We start from the raw sequence: 18,681 nt of genomic DNA on the forward strand, positions 1-18,681 counted from the left end.
GCTGACAGTCCAAGGTGGTTCCACATTGTCTTGCCGATGCTCTCTTGCTAGGGCGCCAATGCCTGTGAGCCGGTGTGGCACAGGGCAGACCCTCAATGACTGTGGGTTAAATGAATGACTCAGGCCTGTGACCGCAAAGTGGGCCAACTTCAGACCTACCAGGGCCACCAAGAGTTAGGCCCTGGGCTCAGCTTAGCTCATTAGGCCAGGGTACCTGATTGGCAGTACCACCTACAGAGCCAAGAACGCTGAAGTTCTGATACAGTGTGTTCTTGCCAACCTCAAAAGAAGAGTGCGTGGAATGATTTGGGGAAGAAATTCAGGAGTTTCTTCCCCTACAGGCCAGCTTAGTGCTCTGATATGAGCTGGAAGTAGGAGCTTTCGGAAGGGTGGGCATCTAGAGTGCCTGGGGAAGAGGACTTGGATCAAACAGTAGGGCCAAGTGCTTTGCCAAGGAGAGAACTGAAGACGGGGTTCCCAACGCCCTCTGTCCACTAGCGTGGGTGGCCGAAGCCTTGGGCTGAAATAAGAAGATGCACTTCTCCACTGACTCAGTGTCACGCAAATCGGTTTTTATTATTAGTATTGTCATCTTTTGTCCCCGCAGAAAAAGTTTATTTGAAACAAAGGATGTGTTTCAAATCTAGCTTTGTTCACATATCCCCAAATATCCTAAAATATTCCTATGCTTTATGCCTTCCATTTTGTTCCCACTACCCCCAAAATTCTAAGCTAAACAGCAGTAGCAAACCCCTAAGCGCAGAACGTTCTAACTCCTCCAAGCATGCTCCATTTCACTGCAATTTTTCTAAAGATTTCCTGCCTGGAGAAAGTACCAAGTCCCAGGTGGGTGGGATTTTATTCTTACCACAGAGTAGGTGGTAAGAATAAAATGTGGGAGTCTCTGCCCCCAGCCTCCTAGATCAGAGGCAGAGTTCCGTGCTCGAGTCCTGGGTAGGAGGCGAAATCCCTGGACTGTGCGTACCAGGCTCGAGTCACCAGGCCCTTCCGCGTGGTCAGCAGCTGGGGGATGCGGCCAGTGGCCTGGGCCTGCCCAAGGCGCCACCAGCCCCAGCTGACCTTTGCAGTCAGAGGAGCGGCTGACCAAATGGCATTAAGAAATTTTGCAAAACATTCCAAAATAACCTATTCTGGAACGATCTGGGTGGCGTGGGATGCGGTTAGGACAAGTCGAGCCTTCTTCAGAGGAAAGGATGTTGGTGTTCATCTCCAGGGCCAAGTATCAATTTGCTGGGAGTAACATTTCCAACCACAGGCCTTACCTATGCATGAGATGCACTCGTTGCTATGCTTCTAGAAGTCCTGCCTTCTCTGTGTACCTAGCAAGTAGGGGTGCGTATCAGTACTCAGGGCTTTGTGATGGCTGGGCTCTGGGAGGACAGGTGTTCTCCACTCTGAACGGTGATTTGGCCACAAAGGGGATCCAGGTGAGATGTGGGAGCCTTGCTGAGCTTACAACACAAGGGAACTTTGGAAAATTTCCATGTCACCATTTCAGAGCTGGAAAAGCAAGACTCCGGGGTCCGCCACACAGCTACGGGTGTCATGCTGATCGACCAGACATTTATTTGGGCACATGGTCTCAACGTAGGCACAGCAAAGCGACACCAAACCGAGGCGCCCTCTTCCTCCGGGGGATTCTAAATCAGAACATGGGCGCACCCCTGTCGTCTCAAGGGAGCGTCCGTGTTTGGAGTAGTAGGGGAGACCCTGAAACTGGGGGATAAAACAATGTATCCACTCCCAGATAAGCCAAGGGGGCCCCTCCTACAAGCTTGTGCAGACTTGTAGGTTAGTGCCATTTAAAAACAAAAGATGCCACCACTGACAAAAGCAAAGGATGTAAGATTACACTGGCTTTTCTCAGTTTGGGGAAAATTTTGTGCAGAGAGTAGCTACCAAAAATTGTAAACCTCATCAGTCTCTATTAAAAATAAAGTAGCTCCTGGCTAATCCCTGCTTATGGGAGGGATTCACTCTCCAGCTCTGGGGCTCCTTCCGAAATGTTGGTGTATTGGGGGATTTGTATTAGCTGAAGACCTATTCTTTCCTCTGAAACCACTTCACACGAACGGTAATCCCCGAGGAACTCGAGCCACCGAGCTTGGCAAAGGGGCTGCTCCCAAAATAGGGTCAAGCGCCCGCTTCTTAGAGATGCTTGCAAGAAACACAAATGCCAGTGCAGTATTTCCTGAACCCTGGTTATGTACCAGACCAGAATCCTCTCTGGGAAGTGTTTAATCCTGCATCAAATACAGAAAGGCAAACCATTGGCTTCAAGGGAGTGCAAGTTCATTGTAAAGGTAGGCAGGTGCTTCAGAAAGGACCCAAGGAGAAGAGGAGAAGGCCTGGTCACAGCTGTTCCAGGAACAGCCTTGGTCACTTGCCAGTTCACTGCCGTGGTGGAGAGAATTCAACCACCGGAAGAGAATCCTCTTAACGCATTTGGCGCCTGCGTAGATTTCACTGCGTCAGAGAAGATGCTCTGAGGGCGAGTGTCCCAAGAGTCACAGCCGTCACAGCCGCACCAGATTCACACGGCACTTGGGACCAAGCTGCCTGGGAGGCCGTGGCACCCAAGCATGCTCCTTGCTCAGAGACCCGGGACCCCAGCTGGGTGGCTGCCGACTCAGGGCCACCCCTCCCCAGCTTCCTGTGAGATGCCCAGCACCGACTTGTGCAGGATTCCGCACTCCTGCAGAGACTTGGTGAGGTCAGAGAAATGTCTCCTGGGCACCTCCATCGTTTCAATGCTGCGGTGTCGGTAGGTGGCCTTGTTCTTGTGTTCGGCCACGGCGACAACCGTGTATAAGTCATCAGTTGGCCGGAAATGGTGGACAAACCTCCGTCCGGATGGCGATCTGACGGCAAGCAGCAGCCTAGGCTCTTGATCCGACGGTTCCTCCAGGTCTCTGGCCCTGTAGGAGCTTTGTCTCTTGGTCCCCATGATGAATTTCCTCTCCGGGGAACAAGGCTGAGCTCGGGAATCTTCTTCCCTCATCTTCACGGTGCGGGTCTCCGCTTGGTCAAGAGCCTGGGTGCTGCTCAGCTGCAGGGAACCAGCCTTTTTAGCAACTGTTTCCAGGGCCCCCTCCTCCAGCGTCTTCCTGTTGATGGAAGGAAGGACTGGGTATTTATTGAGGGAAGAGGATGCCCCTATGGGCACCTGCTGCAGCAGCTCCGGGATCTCATCGGGGGCTCCCGGATTCGGAGATTTGGGTGTGCAGGCTCCCGGTTTCTGGCTGCTCGGCGACTCGCAGGGAATGGCTGGAGGTGAAGATGGCGTGAGGCTGCAGCATCCCTCCGTGCCTGCGGGCTTATGCAGACTTGGCCGAGGACGTCCCTTGGCGGACTTGGGCCTCGTGACGCGCATGTTTAGTGAGTCTGGCCGCCAAGTGAAGCTGTCAGCTGCTGTGCTGACAACAGTGCTGTATTCAGGGGGGGCTATGTTCACAGGGGCTCCTGTGGCCATTGCTCCTCAAGACCCCTAAGGAAGCAAAAGAGAGGAGGCTGTGGGTTAAATGTTCTAGGACTTCTGGACCTGAGCCATTCACTTCCCAGGATCCAGAACAAGGACCGGCCACAATGGGGGCGGGAGGGGGTGTGCAGAGGAGCTTCTCTCTGGATTTCTGGCATCTGGAGAAGGGCACCAGCTGCAATTCATTCATTCCTTCATTCCAGGCATTGGAATATATCAGTGAACCAAAGTCCTTGCAACTTAAATTATTATAGTGAGAAGAGGCTGGTGTTAAATCCACAAGTAAATAGATATTTTCAACGACCACTAACTGCTATGAGGAAAATAAAGTATTGCACCAGCGAGTGACTAATTCTTATTCTTACAGGGGGTTGGGAGGGCTTTAACCTGAGAGACCAGATTGATGCGAAGGAATAAGCCCTGTTGCAATCGAGAGCAGGGCTCAGCTAACTGTTTCTCTAAATGGTTTTGGCTTTGGGAGCCACGTGGTCTCTGATCCAACCACTCACCCCTGCCCCTGTAGCACAAGAACAGCCATAGACAATACGTAAGCAAGGGACTGCGGCTGTGTTCCCTGTGTTCCCAGGCAACTTTATTTACAAGGACAGGGGTGGGCCCCATTTGGCCCACAGGCTGTGGTTTGCCCACCCTTGCTCTAGGGGGAAAGTGTCCCAGGCGAGGGAAGAGCCAGGGTCCAGTCCTGAGGGCGGGATCTGCTGGCTCCCAGGGTGGGGTGCTCCGCCCTACACTGTCCACAGACCTGGAGGCCCAGAAGACAGCGTTACCGTGGCTGCCTTTGCTCCGAAGAGAGAAAGTATCCCTGTTCAGTTACCCAGCAGGGAATCCAAGCTCAGCTTCGCTCAAGAGCTGAGAGCTATATATATTTGTTAGCAGACGGTATTTGTTTTTCTCTTTCTGACTTACTTCACTCTGTATGACAGACTCTAGGTCCATCCACCTCACTACAAATAACTCAATTTCACTTCTTTTTATGGCTAATATTCCATTGTATATATGTGCCACATATGGAATCTGAAAAAAAGAAAAAAAGGTTATGAAGAACCTAGGGGCAGGACGGGAATAAAGACACAGACCTACTAGAGAATGGACCTGAGGACACGGGGAGGGGGAAGGGTAAGCTGGGATAAAGTGAGAGAGTGGCATGGACATATATACACTACCAAATGTAAAATAGATAGCTAGTGGGAAGCAGCCGCATAGCACAGGGAGATCAGCTCGGTGCTTTGTGTCCACCTAGAGGGGTGGGATAGGGAGGGTGGGAGGGAGACGCAAGAGGGAGGGGATATGGGGATATATGTATACGTATAGCTGATTCACTTTGTTACACAGCCGAAACTAACACACCATTGTAAAGCAATTAGACTCCAATAAAGATGATAAAAAAAAAGAGCTGAGAGCTTGAGCTTCCTGCCACAGGTGGCAGGGGGGCTCCCGCCCCGTATTCACTGGGCAATCACCACCCTCTGCCATGCCCATTTTCCCCGTTCCCCCTCCATACTTCATTTTCCTTTCTACTGGCTTTTCATTCAACCTTCTAGGTGGTTCTGTGCAAGTCACTTCATGCAACATCCCTCTGCTGCCCTCACTTTGTCATCAGGCTGGGGGAGAGGAGAAGGAGACTCCACTGCTGGTCCACCCACTGGCCAGATCTCACGGGGGGCACTCGGCTTCTAGACCGGGGTTGGCAATCCCTTTCCGTAAATGGCCAGACAGTAAATATTTTCGGCTTCGTGGGCCACAGTCTGTCACAACGACTCATCTCTGCCCTTGTGGTGTGAACGCCGCCATAGACAGTGTGTAAATGAACGGGTGTGGCTTTGTCCCAAGAGAACTGCCTTTATGGGCACTGGCATTTGAATTTCATATCATTTTCATGCGGCACAAAATCTTCTTCTTTTTATTTTTTCCAACCATTAAAAGTGTAAAAGCTATTGTTAGCTCATGAGCCACACACACACAGTGGTGTGATCTGGCCTGTGGGCCATGGTTCACCAAACCCCGTCCTAGGCCAACTCCAAAGGGGCCTCCGGCCACATGCTAATTCTACAGATGTGTGAGCCAGAAAAGCAGAGCAAATGCCCCAGGCCACCAAGTCAGCTGGCGGCAGAGGCTGAAAGAGAATCCAGGTCTGTGACACCCAGTCCTGTTCTCCAGGACCAGACTTGGCCTCTCCCCCAGCACTGGTCACATTCAGTCTCTTCGTTAGCTGCTGACATTTCTTCTTCCCAACCACCTTGTCAACACTTTGAGGGCCCCTGTGTTTGGACCTCCCACACCCTGTATTTGGGGGTGTGCACGAGTGCACGTCCTGAAGCACGGTGGGAGGCGTGTTTCTCTTGCGGGCCTGGAACTGCCAAGTCAGGCCCCCTCCCCTGTCCTCGTCGTCTTCACAGCACCTTCGCTAACACGCTTCTGATCACCTTTTCTTCCCAGTCCCTGGTTACATCCTTCCCAGGACGCTGCAACGTGTTGGGCTCCCTGCCTCCTCTGAATCCTGACCACCACTGCGACTGCGGCTCTCTCCACCTGCAGCCTGACCAGCCCTCTCCCAGCCCTCGAAAGACCTTCTGGTAGCTTCCCAGAGCCTCCCCAGGAAGCAGCACGTTTGGGAGGTGTCGTGAGACCTAGGTTCTATTTCAGGCCCTGCCCAGAGCTAGCTGGATGACCACGGGACAGTCATTCTACCTTTCTCATACACTGCTTTCCTCATCTATAGAATCAGCTATATGACCTTGAAAACATTATTTAACTACCTCTGAACATCAGTCTCTTTATCTGCAACATGAGGACAGTAATACGAAACATCATAGGTAAGGCCGTAAAAACCAGGCTTGGCACACAGTAAAGGCTTCATTTTTCTGCTTTTGGTTTTTGTTTTCTGTTTATTTAGTGCTTTCGATTGTTTTAGGTCCAAAAGTCTTACCTGTTGCTTCAGAGCTTTTCCCCACGGTGTCCGTGGCGGGTCTACTCCCAGTCACCTCTAATCGGCTGGGTGACTCAGGGGACCCGTGCCTGCCCCACCCACTGCACAGAAATGCCGGAAGGTTGACTCCAATGAGCTACTGCCTCCAAAAATGCATTCTAATATGTCCCTTCTAATCCCATACTTTTATTTATTTATTTAGTTAGTTATGTATTGGCCACGCCACATGGCTTGTGGGATCTTAGTTCCCCGACCAGGGATCAAACCTGGGCTCTCGGCAGTGAAACCATGGAGTCCTAACCACTGGACCGCCAGGGAATTCCCCCTAATCCCACACTTTAATCGTATACTTACCTCCCATTCACTGACTCCAAGCTACCTTCATCACACAATGCTGAGCAATGCAATTCAAGCCCCTTAGCTCTGCACCCTAATATTCCCATTCTGTGCATATTACCATCATTGTCTAATTTTAGGGCGTATCCCCTTCCTCACCACTAAAACCACAACCAAACAAAACACAGTATCCCTGTGTATTCCTGAAGGCCTACTCAGTTCAAAGTCTGCCCTGTCAGAAAGAGAAAAACAAATACCGTATGCTAACACATATATGGAGTCTTAAAAAAAAAAAAATGGTTCTGAAGAAACTAGGGGCAGGACAGGAGTAAGACGCAGATGTAGAGAATGGACTTGAGGACACGGGGAGGGGGAAGGGTAAGCTGGGACGAAGTGAGAGTGGCATGGACATATATACACTACCAAATGTAAAATAGCTAGCTAGTGGGAAGCAGCCGCATAGCACAGGGAGATCAGCTCCGTGCTCTGTGACCACCTAGAGGGGTGGGATAGGGAGGGTGGGAGGGAGACGCAAGAGGGAAGAGATATGGGGATATATGTATACGTATAGCTGATTCACTTTGTTATAAAGCAGAAACTAACACACCATTGTAAAGCAATTATACTCCAATAAAGATGTAAAAAAAGAAGAAAAAGAAGTCTGCCCTGTCTTTCTTGACTGCAAGGCCTCTGTGTTTGCTCCCTTCTGCTCACAGGCCGTGTCTTTCCACACTCCCATTTTCCCACTTCTAGTCTTTCACACTCAATCTGGCTGCTGGGAGTTCGGGAGCCTTCTCCTTGGCATCAAACAAGCCTGCCCAGCTCCTTGTTAATTTAATCTATTTTCTGATCAACTGTGAAGAATGTGGGGGGGGGGTTCCCTTTAATTTTAGTCAAAGTCTTTCACTTGTAATTAAGCAGCTCTGCACTTAACTCAGGGTGGCATGGGGAGGTCATAACTGCCCAACTGTTCTGCCAAAGAGAAGCTTAACTGGGAGACCAGCTCCCCCTCTCTGCCCACCCTTCCCCGTCGAAGAAGGGCTGTTAATTTGCCACAGCTTCTACCCAGTTATCACAGACTTGGCTTCTAATTCCCACACACGCCTCGGGAAGGCTTAACTGTCAGTAAGTTTGGTAACTTAGAAACCTCTTCCTTAACAACTTTGCTGAGGAAAGTCATATGTTCTCACAGGCTCCCTGCTGGATTATTTTTAACAGTAAAACTTGAGTGTGTGCATGCACTTTCCATACCTTTTGGTACTATATAATTATCCATGTTCAGGGGGTGTCATATCCAAGACACCCTGGTCATAAGATAACATGACTGCGAGCTATCTCGGAGAAAAACCTCAATTATGACTAATCCCTATAAGCCCACTCATGGTTATTTAGAGATTAACACCTCCTTCAGGTAAAACCGTTCCCTCAAACCTGCTTTCATAACCCGCTGCCTCCTGCCGAGAGCAGGAACCATCTGTTACATGGAGGGAACATCAACTCTCCCCAGCTTCTCCCACATCGAGAGGGGAGGTGGGGGAAACAGGTGTTTGGGGACCTGGGCCAACGGTGTCTTTATATTCACACCTTGGGTCTCAATCTCTGCCTTCCCGCCTCAGTCCAGGGAGGCTTCTGCTGCATCCATCATCAACCCCGCTCAGCTCATCTCACCACCTCTAGGCCTGGCAGACTCTCAACCACAAAGTGATTTGACAAGATCTAGGCGTAGGCTTCCATCAAGCTGCCTGTTGAATAGGCAAGTGGCCTGTTTACTTAAACATAATAGCTGCACCCCAGAGGCCTGCTAGGAGTCAGGAAACAAACATTGATAACGGTTCCCAAGGAACTGCCAAAAGGGCAGGTGCCCATTCCTTAAGATTACTCACCAAATCAACTGGAAAGAAGAAGAATTGGATAGGAGAAGCTAACGCCATCTTCTGGCTTTCCAAAGGCTCCCACCTCCCACCACGGGGTCAGACCACCCTATTTCACTCACAACCCAAACCTAAGCCTACAATAAATGCAATAAAATATAACTACCCACATATCATCTGCTGGTATATACCAAGGGTGCATACATTTGAATTGGTCTTTTAAAAATGTTTGTCAGTTAATACTATCCTCTGCCAATCCCCACTCCTCCTTGTGAGGCTTTGAGGATGAAAACGCTCAGGAGAACAAACAGGAGATAGTAGTTGGCCTGAGAATGAGAAAACTTTGGTACCATTCCCAGTTCTACCCAGGACTAAAGATTAGAATACACTGTCCTACGCAGAGTGCCATGTTTAAAAGGGGGAGTGGAGAAATTGGACCACAAGCCACCAAGTGATCAAAGGTCTGGAAAAGGAACTGGGCATGATTCCAGCAGCAGTGGGGAGGGGGGATTAGAGGTAGGTGGAGAAGAGCTCAGTTCTTTTCAAGTACTGTTAGTTCTAGAAGGAGGCAAGATTAGGCGGCAGGATGGATGTGGGGGAGGGGCAAGAAAGAGCCTCTAGAAAGTGCGAGTTGACCTGGGTGAAACAGCGGGGGTCTGGGGGGAGGCTCAGATCTGGTTCCGATCTCTCCGTGTGACAGGACATCCCCCTGTCCCTCGGAGTCTGTGTTCGGTCTGTACTGCCCAGCCAGGAGGGCATGGCCCAGCGGTTTCCTAGGGCCCTCGGCTTCCGAAAAGCCCGGGAGCTGTCCCATTCCGGCAACGGTGAGCTCTGGCCGGGCTGGCTCTGCCCCTGGGGAGCAGCCGCTTCCCTCCTGGCCCCTGACCTGTCTCCCGGGCTTCGCCCCTGGGGCCGAGTCTGCGGAGGCCCGCCCGGGCGACGGGCCCCTCGGGGCTGGCCTCTCCCGGCCCCTCCCACGCCCCCAGGAGGCCGAGGACAAACCCGCGGGCCGGCGGCCGGCCGCGCTCACCTAGCGGCGCCGCTCCATCCGCCGCCGTCGCCGGGCACTGTCCCGCGGGTAAACAGCCTGGGTCTCCCGGGCAACCGCGCCGGTGGGCGGACACGTGCTTCCGGTCTGGCCGGAACCGGCCCGGCCTGGGGGGAGGGGGAGGGGCGGGGTAGGGTTGGGGCGGGGGGAGGGGCGGGGTAGGGTTGGGGCGGGGGGGAGGGGCGGGGTAGGGTTGGGCAGGGTAGGGGCGGGGTAGGGTAGGGGCAGGGGTAGGGTTGGGGCGGGGGGAGGGGCGGGGGGAGGGTTGGGGCGGGGGGGAGGGGCGGGGGTAGGGTTGGGGCGTGGGTAGGGGCGGGGGTAGGGGCGGGGTAGGGTTGGGGCGGGGGGGGAGGGGCGGGGTAGGGTTGGGGCGGGGGGGAGGGGCGGGGGGAGTGTTGGGGCTGGGCTCGGCCCCGGGAGGAGACGGGGTGGGGACTCAGGCCTGGCCTCTGCTGCCTCTTCTTTTCCTCACCTAGCCTCCCTGCCTCGCCGCACATCTCCTGGGGGAGAGGGCGTCCAGGGGCAGGAGAGCCCTGGCCAGGAGGCTGGGGGTGGCAGGCCCACCTGCCTCAAACCCCTTTCGTGACCTTGGCTGAGGCCCTGACCCTCTCAGTGTCCCTGATTGGCAGATGCAGCTGCTGAGATGACTGATTCTTGTGAATCCTAGAATCTGAGCAGCTGCTTTTAGGGCGTCTGTTTGAGGCCGCCCGTTCGACACCCGTTCCTTGACCTCCTCATTTCCCTATCAGCCTAGCACACCCGGGCCACATCCGAAATCTTGCTGTAGCTGCATCTGCACCTGCTTTGACGTCAACCTCCTGACCATGACTTCTTCTGCAACTCCAGCCACTTCTACCACGCTTGTCATTCAACATCTTCCAGAGGCCCCTCCATTGCCTTTCTGCTTTCTCCGTATCAACCTGTGTCTTCCCTACCCTGTTGAGTTCAAGCTCCATTACCTCAGCTATTCCCTTGCAAGAAGCCGTGCCCTTGTCTTGCTGTCTTTCCATCACTCCCACCTGAGGAAACCCCAACCAGTCCACCTACACCAAGGTCCTGAAGAAATCTTGACCAGCCACAGGCATTGATGTCATGGAAACATGGGGTCTCCAACCTCCTTTGGACGCTCAGTCCTACACAGAAATCCTCCCACTTTCCCCAGCCCAGTTTTGACTCCTTTCTTCCCAGTGGCTATTTCAGACCTTGTCCTCTCTCCCAAAATCTCTCACCTCTCCTCGTTCCTCTTCCTGCTCAGAAGATATCCTTACTTCCCTCCTCAGAGAGAAGATAGAAGCCATCATATGGAAACTTTCTCAGCTTCTGCCCTCAGACCTACAAACTTGCCTACTTTCGTCTCCTTGCTTTCCTTCCTCCCTCCTGTTCCGATGGGAGGGAACCCATCCTCTGATTCTGTCCGAGATTCACCGCTGATCCAGGGCTGCCCTGAAGCCTGTCCCCGGCCACAGGGTCACACCTGTACACACCCTCATCGTACTTCAGGCCCTTGCTCCTGCTGTCCCCTCTGCCTACAAGATTCTTCTCCACGCTCCCCAACTTCTCATCCTCTTTCTTTGCCTAATGGCCACTTACCCTTCAGATCCCAACTTAATAGATGAAGGCTTTCTTCCAAGATGGAATTAAGATAGCTTCAGAAGGAGTCCTAACTGGACACTTGTCTGCCAGGCCCTGTTCTAGACTCTTGGAATTTGCAGAGGAATAACTAGTGACTATATTATTAGAAGATAATGTTAGGAGACATTCAAGAACCATATCATCAGATGAAAAAATTCAGATTCTCTACCCAGCATAATGGCAAAATGTTTGCTACCTTGTCTATCCCAGATGCATGGATACAGGACTGTGATCGAGCGCAGCTCTAACCCACCTGCAAGATATTCACAATTGGCTGAGAAGACAAGTCGCACAGTCATAAGGAGTTACCAATCAGATTCCTTTCAGTACAATCGGAGCCAAGGGTGGAAGAGCAGCACAGGCTGGACATGATTATCTGCCACGTGATTGGCACGGACAGGAAGTTCTCTGGGGGGAAAGAGGGGATCGTTTCAGCGGTGGTGTTTCTTCCCATCTCAGAGAAGAAGCACCTGACCTGTGGGAGCTGCTGGCGAGTCCCTGGGTTGGGCGGGCCTCCTGCAAGGGTCACCCCCTCACCCACCCTGCACATCTAGGGAGGCATCTAGGGACCTAAGAAGGTGCAGGAGCTAGAGGTTTTAGGAGCTGAAGGTTTTAAAGCTCTGTGCTGGAGGCTTATTTCTTGTAAATGATTCTGTCAGAAATATCTAAGCAAGACTCTTCAGCCCTTCAACGCCCACCCAAAAAAGATTAAAGCGGATTCTTCATCAGCTATTTTAATATCACCTAAGAATTATGCAATCTTTTGGAAAATCAGATTGGCTTCTTACCCCATTTGTGTGCGTGAGTGTGTTTGTGTGCGTGAATGTGTCCCCATGTGTGCACACAGTGAAACGGTGCTTATGCCTAGGGTCTGTTTAATCTTCAGCAGTGTGTGCCTTTTGCTCCCAGGGGCCATGGAAGGCACAGCCCTAGGGGGGAGGCTGGAGGGAAGGGAAGGAAAGGAAGCTGGCCAGACAACTGCTGTGCCTGCCTGCTCTTTAAAGAGAGGGCTGACTCCGCTACCTTTGTCTCTCCGCCTTTTTTGAAGAGGATGTCTTTAAAGGATGAACCCTTTAATGCCAGGTCTTCAGCACACATGCAAAGTGGATTCTTAGTAAACGTGGTCAAAGGTCACTGCCCTGCCAGCTTAAATGTGGATTCACCTCCTTCCCAGCCATGGGTCTCTCTACTCCACAGCTCTCTTCCTGGGCTCCAGCCAGCTTGTCCCCCAAATGGGCCCTCAGCCTTTTCACCTCCAGGGTCCTTGCATGTGCCTGCCCGACCCTGCTCCCTTCCTTGAAGTTAATCCAAATTTACTGATCCTTCAAGGCCCATCTTGAAAGTCACCATTTTCTTGAAGGTCTTTCCTGACCACACCGCCCCCCCCCCCGACACACACACCCCTCCTGTGCTTTCTCTGATCCCGTCTGGTCCAGTGGAAGATGCCCAAGATGGCGCCATGGGCCCCCACTAGGTCAACTCCTCTCATCTTCAGGACTCTCCTCCCTGCCAATGTAGTTGTAGAAAACAATTGAATCTCAGGGCCCCCCAAGTTAACGATTGGCAGAGCACTTTTAGGGCCCCAGTCCAGCTGATTCCAAAGCCCACCCTGTACCCCAGAGGCCCATCCCCCACCCCAGTATTCCCACCTGGCACTTTACCTGTACCTGCCTATTGCGCTGGTCATGGGGTTGCAGGCGTGACCTCTGGGGTCAAGGCTTGAGTTTGAATCCCAGCTCCACCCCTCGCTAGCTGGAGACCTTGGGTAACTGCTTTAACGTCTCTGGACCTCGGTTTTCACCTCTGTAGAACAGAGATGATGAGAATAGGATTGTCGCGAGGGTGAAATGAGATAACACATGTAAAGGTCTTAGCGTAGTGCCTGGTGCATGGTGAGTGCTTGGTGAGGGTTAAGTTCATCATCCTATTGTTCTCATCTCACGGTGCACATCTTCTTCAGTAGATTATGAGCTCCTTGTGGGCAGGAACTTGCCTGTGTCTGAGTTTCCTGCTTTGCCCACCACGTGCCTGCTTTGTGGTAGGTACATATGAGAATTCAATTCATGATGATGGTGATACAGCTGGCTTTTCTGTGAGAGATCCAGCAAGTTGCCAGTTGGTATCCCCCCAAGGGTATGTGGCTTGAAGTCTAAATGAGCCCCCCCCGGGTCTGGGCTGAAGGCAGGAGCTTCAGTTTCTTAGCAGCTTGTCCCCAAAGAGCAATTGGCCTTTTTTTTTTTTTTTTTTTTGTGAACTAGCGACTTGTAGATTTTGGAGTCTGTACCCAGTGTCCTACTGTCTGTCCTCAATCCCATTAGACATGTCGATTGAGATCACGGATAACCTTCAAGCAGAAGGTGAACTGGGTGGATCTTCTGGTTAAGAGGCCAAGAGGCTGCCACAGTTAGTCATGCCTCCCGATGAATCAACTTCCTGAGGGCACTGCAAGAGAGAAGTTTCTAGAAAATGAAATTCACCCCTTGACATACTGCAGTTGTTTCTTTCTTAAATATTATTTCTGCCATAGTATTGGAAAACTTCCAAAAATGTATTGCCTACTCTTCCCAGTGTTCTGCAGCAAAACATACCAGACATGGTAACTCACCTTGGCTACCGCTGACCAAGTGCTTTTGCCATCGGGAGCTTGTTGAATCTTGCCGGCAATCTGTCGGGGGCCAGGACTATTGTCTCCATCTCACAGATGAAGACCCTGAGGCTCAGGGAGCTGCAGTGGCTGTGACAGGAAGTGGCATCTCTGCACACTACAACCTTTTCTCGGGGCTTGGAAGTCAATACCTTCGCTCCAGGTGCAATACTGTTGACGTGGCTAGAGCCATCTGCCCTGCACTCCTGGCCCCAGGTTTACGGGCTTGGTCAGTTATCCTTTTAATCATTCCTCTCTCTCCCTTGCCTTCCTGCTAAGAGCAGCCACTCTTTTTTCTAATTTCTGTTCAACTTCTGGGTCTGAGAAAAAGAGTGATGCTCTTGCTAGAATTTTGTCTAAAATAAGAGCATTGTGCCATGGGCTTGGACGCTCGGGGGCGTCTTCGGTTTTGTTTTCTCAGCTGCGTGTTGGACAGTTACAGGGTTTGGCCCAGTGACCCACAGGTAAGCAAGAGAACTGCGAAGGGGTTAGGGGTGCTGTTTTTGGAGTCAGACACACCTGGACTAAGCCCTGGCTCTGTCCATTTGCGGGGCAGCCTACCTACCCCCTGCCCGTCTCTCTCCCGTCACCTGTGAACCGGGCTTGATCATCTGTGCCTCTTTGGGAGGATTGAAAGAGGATTCGAGGAGATAATCCACGTACCAGGTTGAGCCCCGTTCTGCTCCCCAACGGATTGTAGTTTCGTTTTTATTTCTGTGACTTGAAGCATGATAGGCCTCGGATCATTCATTCATTCATTCACCCCTCAAATATTTATCACTGCCCATCTCTCAGTGCCTAGTTTCCTTTATCTTCAAAACGAGGATAATAACAGGAGTTATCTAGCTGAGGACTAGACATGAGGGCTTAAGGAGTAAATCTATGTGAAGCGCTCAGAATTGTACCAGGTGATACACATGTCAACCGTCATCACCATTGGTACTAGTTTGTGCCAGGCACTGTGCTAGTTAGACTCGAGGTGAACAAACTAGAATGACCTTTGACTTGTGGATCTTGTAGGCTCTTTCCTCCTTATTTTCTCCATGGGGAGAAAAGCCAACCAATGTCTCATCACTGCCCATGTAAGATGAAGTAATGGGTTTGAGAGAGTCACTCCTAGGGACCTGCCAACTTGCTGGCTGCTGCCCTAGAGGCTGGCGTAAGAGTCATGCCTCCCTCCCTCCCTCCCTCCCTCCGTCTCCCCCTTCATCAAGTCTCTGGGCCCCTAGCCCTGTGCTCTTAGCTTTGGTTCAGCACGATTCAAAGCACCCGTAAATGATTACTCAAAGGGAGAGAACCATGTCTGTCTTGCCTAAGTCACAGCTGTGGAGGTCAGTATCTATGAAAAGGCTCTGTAACTTTCAAAATGCCACCCAGACAAGAGGTTTAGGTAGGGAGCCCAGCAAGGTGGATTTGAAGTTAGGGAACAGAGCTTAGTCCTGGCCCCGCCACTTGGTAACCGTGTGGAACTGTTTCAGGTCACCTCTCCTCTCTGAGTTGGTTTCTCAATTGTCAAATGAAGAAGTGATAGGTCCTGCCTGGTAGCATTGTAGTGAGGAGGAAGTAGGAGCAGAATACAAATGTAAGGTCATTCAAGGCCCCCTCAAACGCCTCCATCCTTTTGGAGGTGAGTCCACTGCTCCTTTCTCTGAGCTCAAAGGCATTTATGTATACAACCACTAGAGCAGTGCTCATCATTCTGCACAGGCTTAGACTGGCCTCCCCGGACACAGACTCTGAGATGGAGAAGTGCATTGCCAGGGGGCTCCCTGGAGAGACACCTGTGCAGATGTGAACCAGGCGAAGTTGGAGAGCAGGAGAAGCTGACACGTGGAGACGGTTGCTAAGGCCACATCTGGTCCCCCAGCGAGCTCTGGGAGACCTGGGATGGCCTTTCAGAGCTGTCCTGAAGGACGCAAGGGGGCGGCCCTTTTTTTTTTAATTTATTTTTTTATTGAAGTATAGTTGGCATACAATATCATGTTAATTTCAGGGGGTTACCAGAGTGACTGAGGAAATGCATTAGGAAACGATCACCATGATAAGTCTATTAACCATCTGTCACCACTCAAAATTATTACAGTATTATCAGCTATATTCCTTGTGCTGTATATTACATCCCCGTGACATTTTATAACTGGAAGTTTGTATCTCTTAATGCCCTTCACCTCTTTCATCCAACCCTCCACCTCCCTCCCCTCTGGTAACCACCTGTTTGTTCTCCATATTTATGACTCTGTTTCTGTTTTGTTTTGTTTGTTCATTTGTTTTGGTTTTTAGATACCACATATAAGTGAAATTAGATGGTATTTGTCTTTCTTTTTATGACTTATTTCAGCTGGCATAATACCCTCTAGGCCCATCCATGTTGTTGCAAATGGCAAAATTTTTAATTTTTTATGGCTGAGTAATATTTCATTTTAAATATATATATATACTTAGGTTGCTTTCATACTTTGGCTACTGAAAATAATGAACATATGGGTCATCTGCGTTTTCGGATTACTGTGGAATAGCTGGATCGTATGGTAGTTCAACTTCTAATATTTTGAGGACCCTCCGTACTGTTTTCCACAGAGGCTGCACCAGTTTACATTCCCACCCACAGTGCATGAGAGTTCCCTTTTCTCAACATCCTGGGGGTGAGGGGTTTGGCCCTTTAAATCATCACCTCGACCAGGGGCTACTCCTCCCCCCATCGCCTGGCGGAGTCATAACCTTCGACCAGACAGAGGCAATTCCCAGTGAATGAGTGACAGTGTCAGGAACAGCTGATATCCCATCCCTAAAGAAAGGACCTGCCAGAAGCTATGCCAACCATTCGGGATCAATGGAGAATGAATAGAATTTCTGCACATGGGACTTTCGATCTATATATGGTCTATATTTACCTATTTGGTCTCTGGTCAGCTTGGAGGCCCACCTTGGGCCACAGTCTTGTCTCATGAGAAGAACGCATAGTTGGTGCTTAAAGGTGTCTGCAGCATCTCATTACCGGTAGTGCACCCAGGTCCCTTTCTTTGTCTCTCCAAAGTGTCACCACCCGATCTTTTGAAAGATATGAGTCCCTTCATCATGGGCTAAACCACCACACAGTTATTTTTTCATACTCAAAAGAGACAAAGGAAACCAGCCTGTAAGATGGAACCTCATTTAAAAACATCCCGTGCAGCATCTGAAATGAAGGCTGCCTGGGACCAGGCCCGGTCAGGGCCTGGTCTCGAAGCGTCCACCAGAAACTTGCTAACGAGGGCAAAAATGGCAAACTCTCCCAGGATGCTTCAGCAGGTCGCTCGTTTTGAAATTTTCCTGGGAAACTTTGCCACAGAGTGCAAACCTAGCTGAAGCTCTACACCTGCCAAATCCTCTAGGCTCTGCTGAGCTAGGGTTCATAGTCCAGGTCTTGACCTTATCAGAGTTAGCCTGCTTTATGATGGAGTGCATAAAAACCACTTGCTTTTAAAGAGAGCTGTTGACTAACTAGTGGGGGCTCCATGTGAGGATGTGGGACCCTGAGCCCACATTCTCCTCTGTCGTCCTGTGGGAAGTGTGCCGGATATGGCTACCATTACCATTGCTAATAATATTGGTTTGGCCAAAAAGTTCGTTCGGGTTTTTCTGTAAGATGCTATAATAATAAGAAGGGTGTGGTCGCCTGGTACAGCATTTTATAGTGCCAAGCAGTTTTACTTGCATTATTTAATTGGTCCCCACAAGTCTGTGCAGTAGGGAGCTGTCTGAGCACAAGGAAGTTGTCCAAACTCTCTGGGCCTCAGTTTCTCCATCTCTAAGCTGATAATAGAGCCTCTTAAGTTATTGTGAGGATTAAATAATGTAACACCCATGAAGCCCTTAAAGAAAATAGCACCTGGCATGTACGACTTTTTTTCTTTTTTCTTTTTTTAACAAAGAATTTACTTTATTAGAAATAAAAATGGGACTTCCCTGGTGGTGCAGTGGTTAAGAATCCACCTGCCAATGCAGGAGACACAGGTTTGAGCCCTGGTCCAGGAAGATCCCATATGCCGCGGAGCAACTAAACCCATGTGCCACAACTACTGAGCCCACGTGCCACAAATACTGAAGCCTGCATGCCACAACTACTGAAGCCTGCATGCCTAGAGCCTGTGCTCTGCAACAAAGAGAAGCCACTGCAATGAGACTGCACACCGCAACAAAGAGTAGCCCCCTGGGCTTCCCTGGTGGCGCAGTGGTTGAGAGTCCGCCTGCCGATGCAGGGGACACGGGTTCGTGCCCCTGTCCGGGAAGATCCCACATGCCGCAGAGCGGCTGGGCCCGTGAGCCATGGCCGCTGAGCCTGCGCGTCCGGAGCCTGTGCTCCGCAGTGGGAGAGGCCACAGTGGTGAGAGGCCTGCGTACAGCAAAAAAAAAAAAAAAAAAAAAGAGTAGCCCCTGCTCGCCGCAACTAGAGAAAGCCTGCGCACAGCAACGAAGACCCAACGCAGCCAAATAATAAATAAATAAATACATTTATTTTAAAAAAATAATAATAAATTGTTATGATGCAATGATCTGCTAAGTGTTTTTTCTTTTTTTAATTGAAGTTTAATCAATTCACAATGTTGTGTTAGTTTCAAGTGTACAGTAAAGTGAGTTAGTTATACATACACGTATACCTAGTCTTTTTCAGATTCTTTTCCCATGTAGGTTATTACAGAGTATTGAGTAGAGTTCCCTGTGGTTTAT

The 18,681-nt window shown here is 50.6% G+C and overlaps 1 protein-coding gene across 1 annotated transcript; it reads right to left on the minus strand.

The window, feature by feature from the left end:
- Positions 1–2,650: 2,650 nt before the first annotated feature.
- Positions 2,651–9,697, minus strand: UBXN10 (UBX domain protein 10; the record flags this gene model as incomplete). Its single annotated transcript, XM_082667266.1, has 2 exons — positions 9,681–9,697; positions 2,651–3,508 (listed from the first exon to the last, which is right to left on the minus strand). The coding sequence occupies exon 2, from the start codon at positions 3,491–3,493 to the stop codon at positions 2,651–2,653; it is 843 nt and encodes a 280-aa protein (XP_082523392.1). The 5' UTR covers positions 3,494–3,508; positions 9,681–9,697.
- Positions 9,698–18,681: the final 8,984 nt, after the last annotated feature.

Source organism: Grampus griseus (genome assembly GCF_964374135.1).
Source record: "Grampus griseus genome assembly, chromosome: 1".
Lineage (NCBI taxonomy): Eukaryota > Metazoa > Chordata > Mammalia > Artiodactyla > Delphinidae > Grampus > Grampus griseus.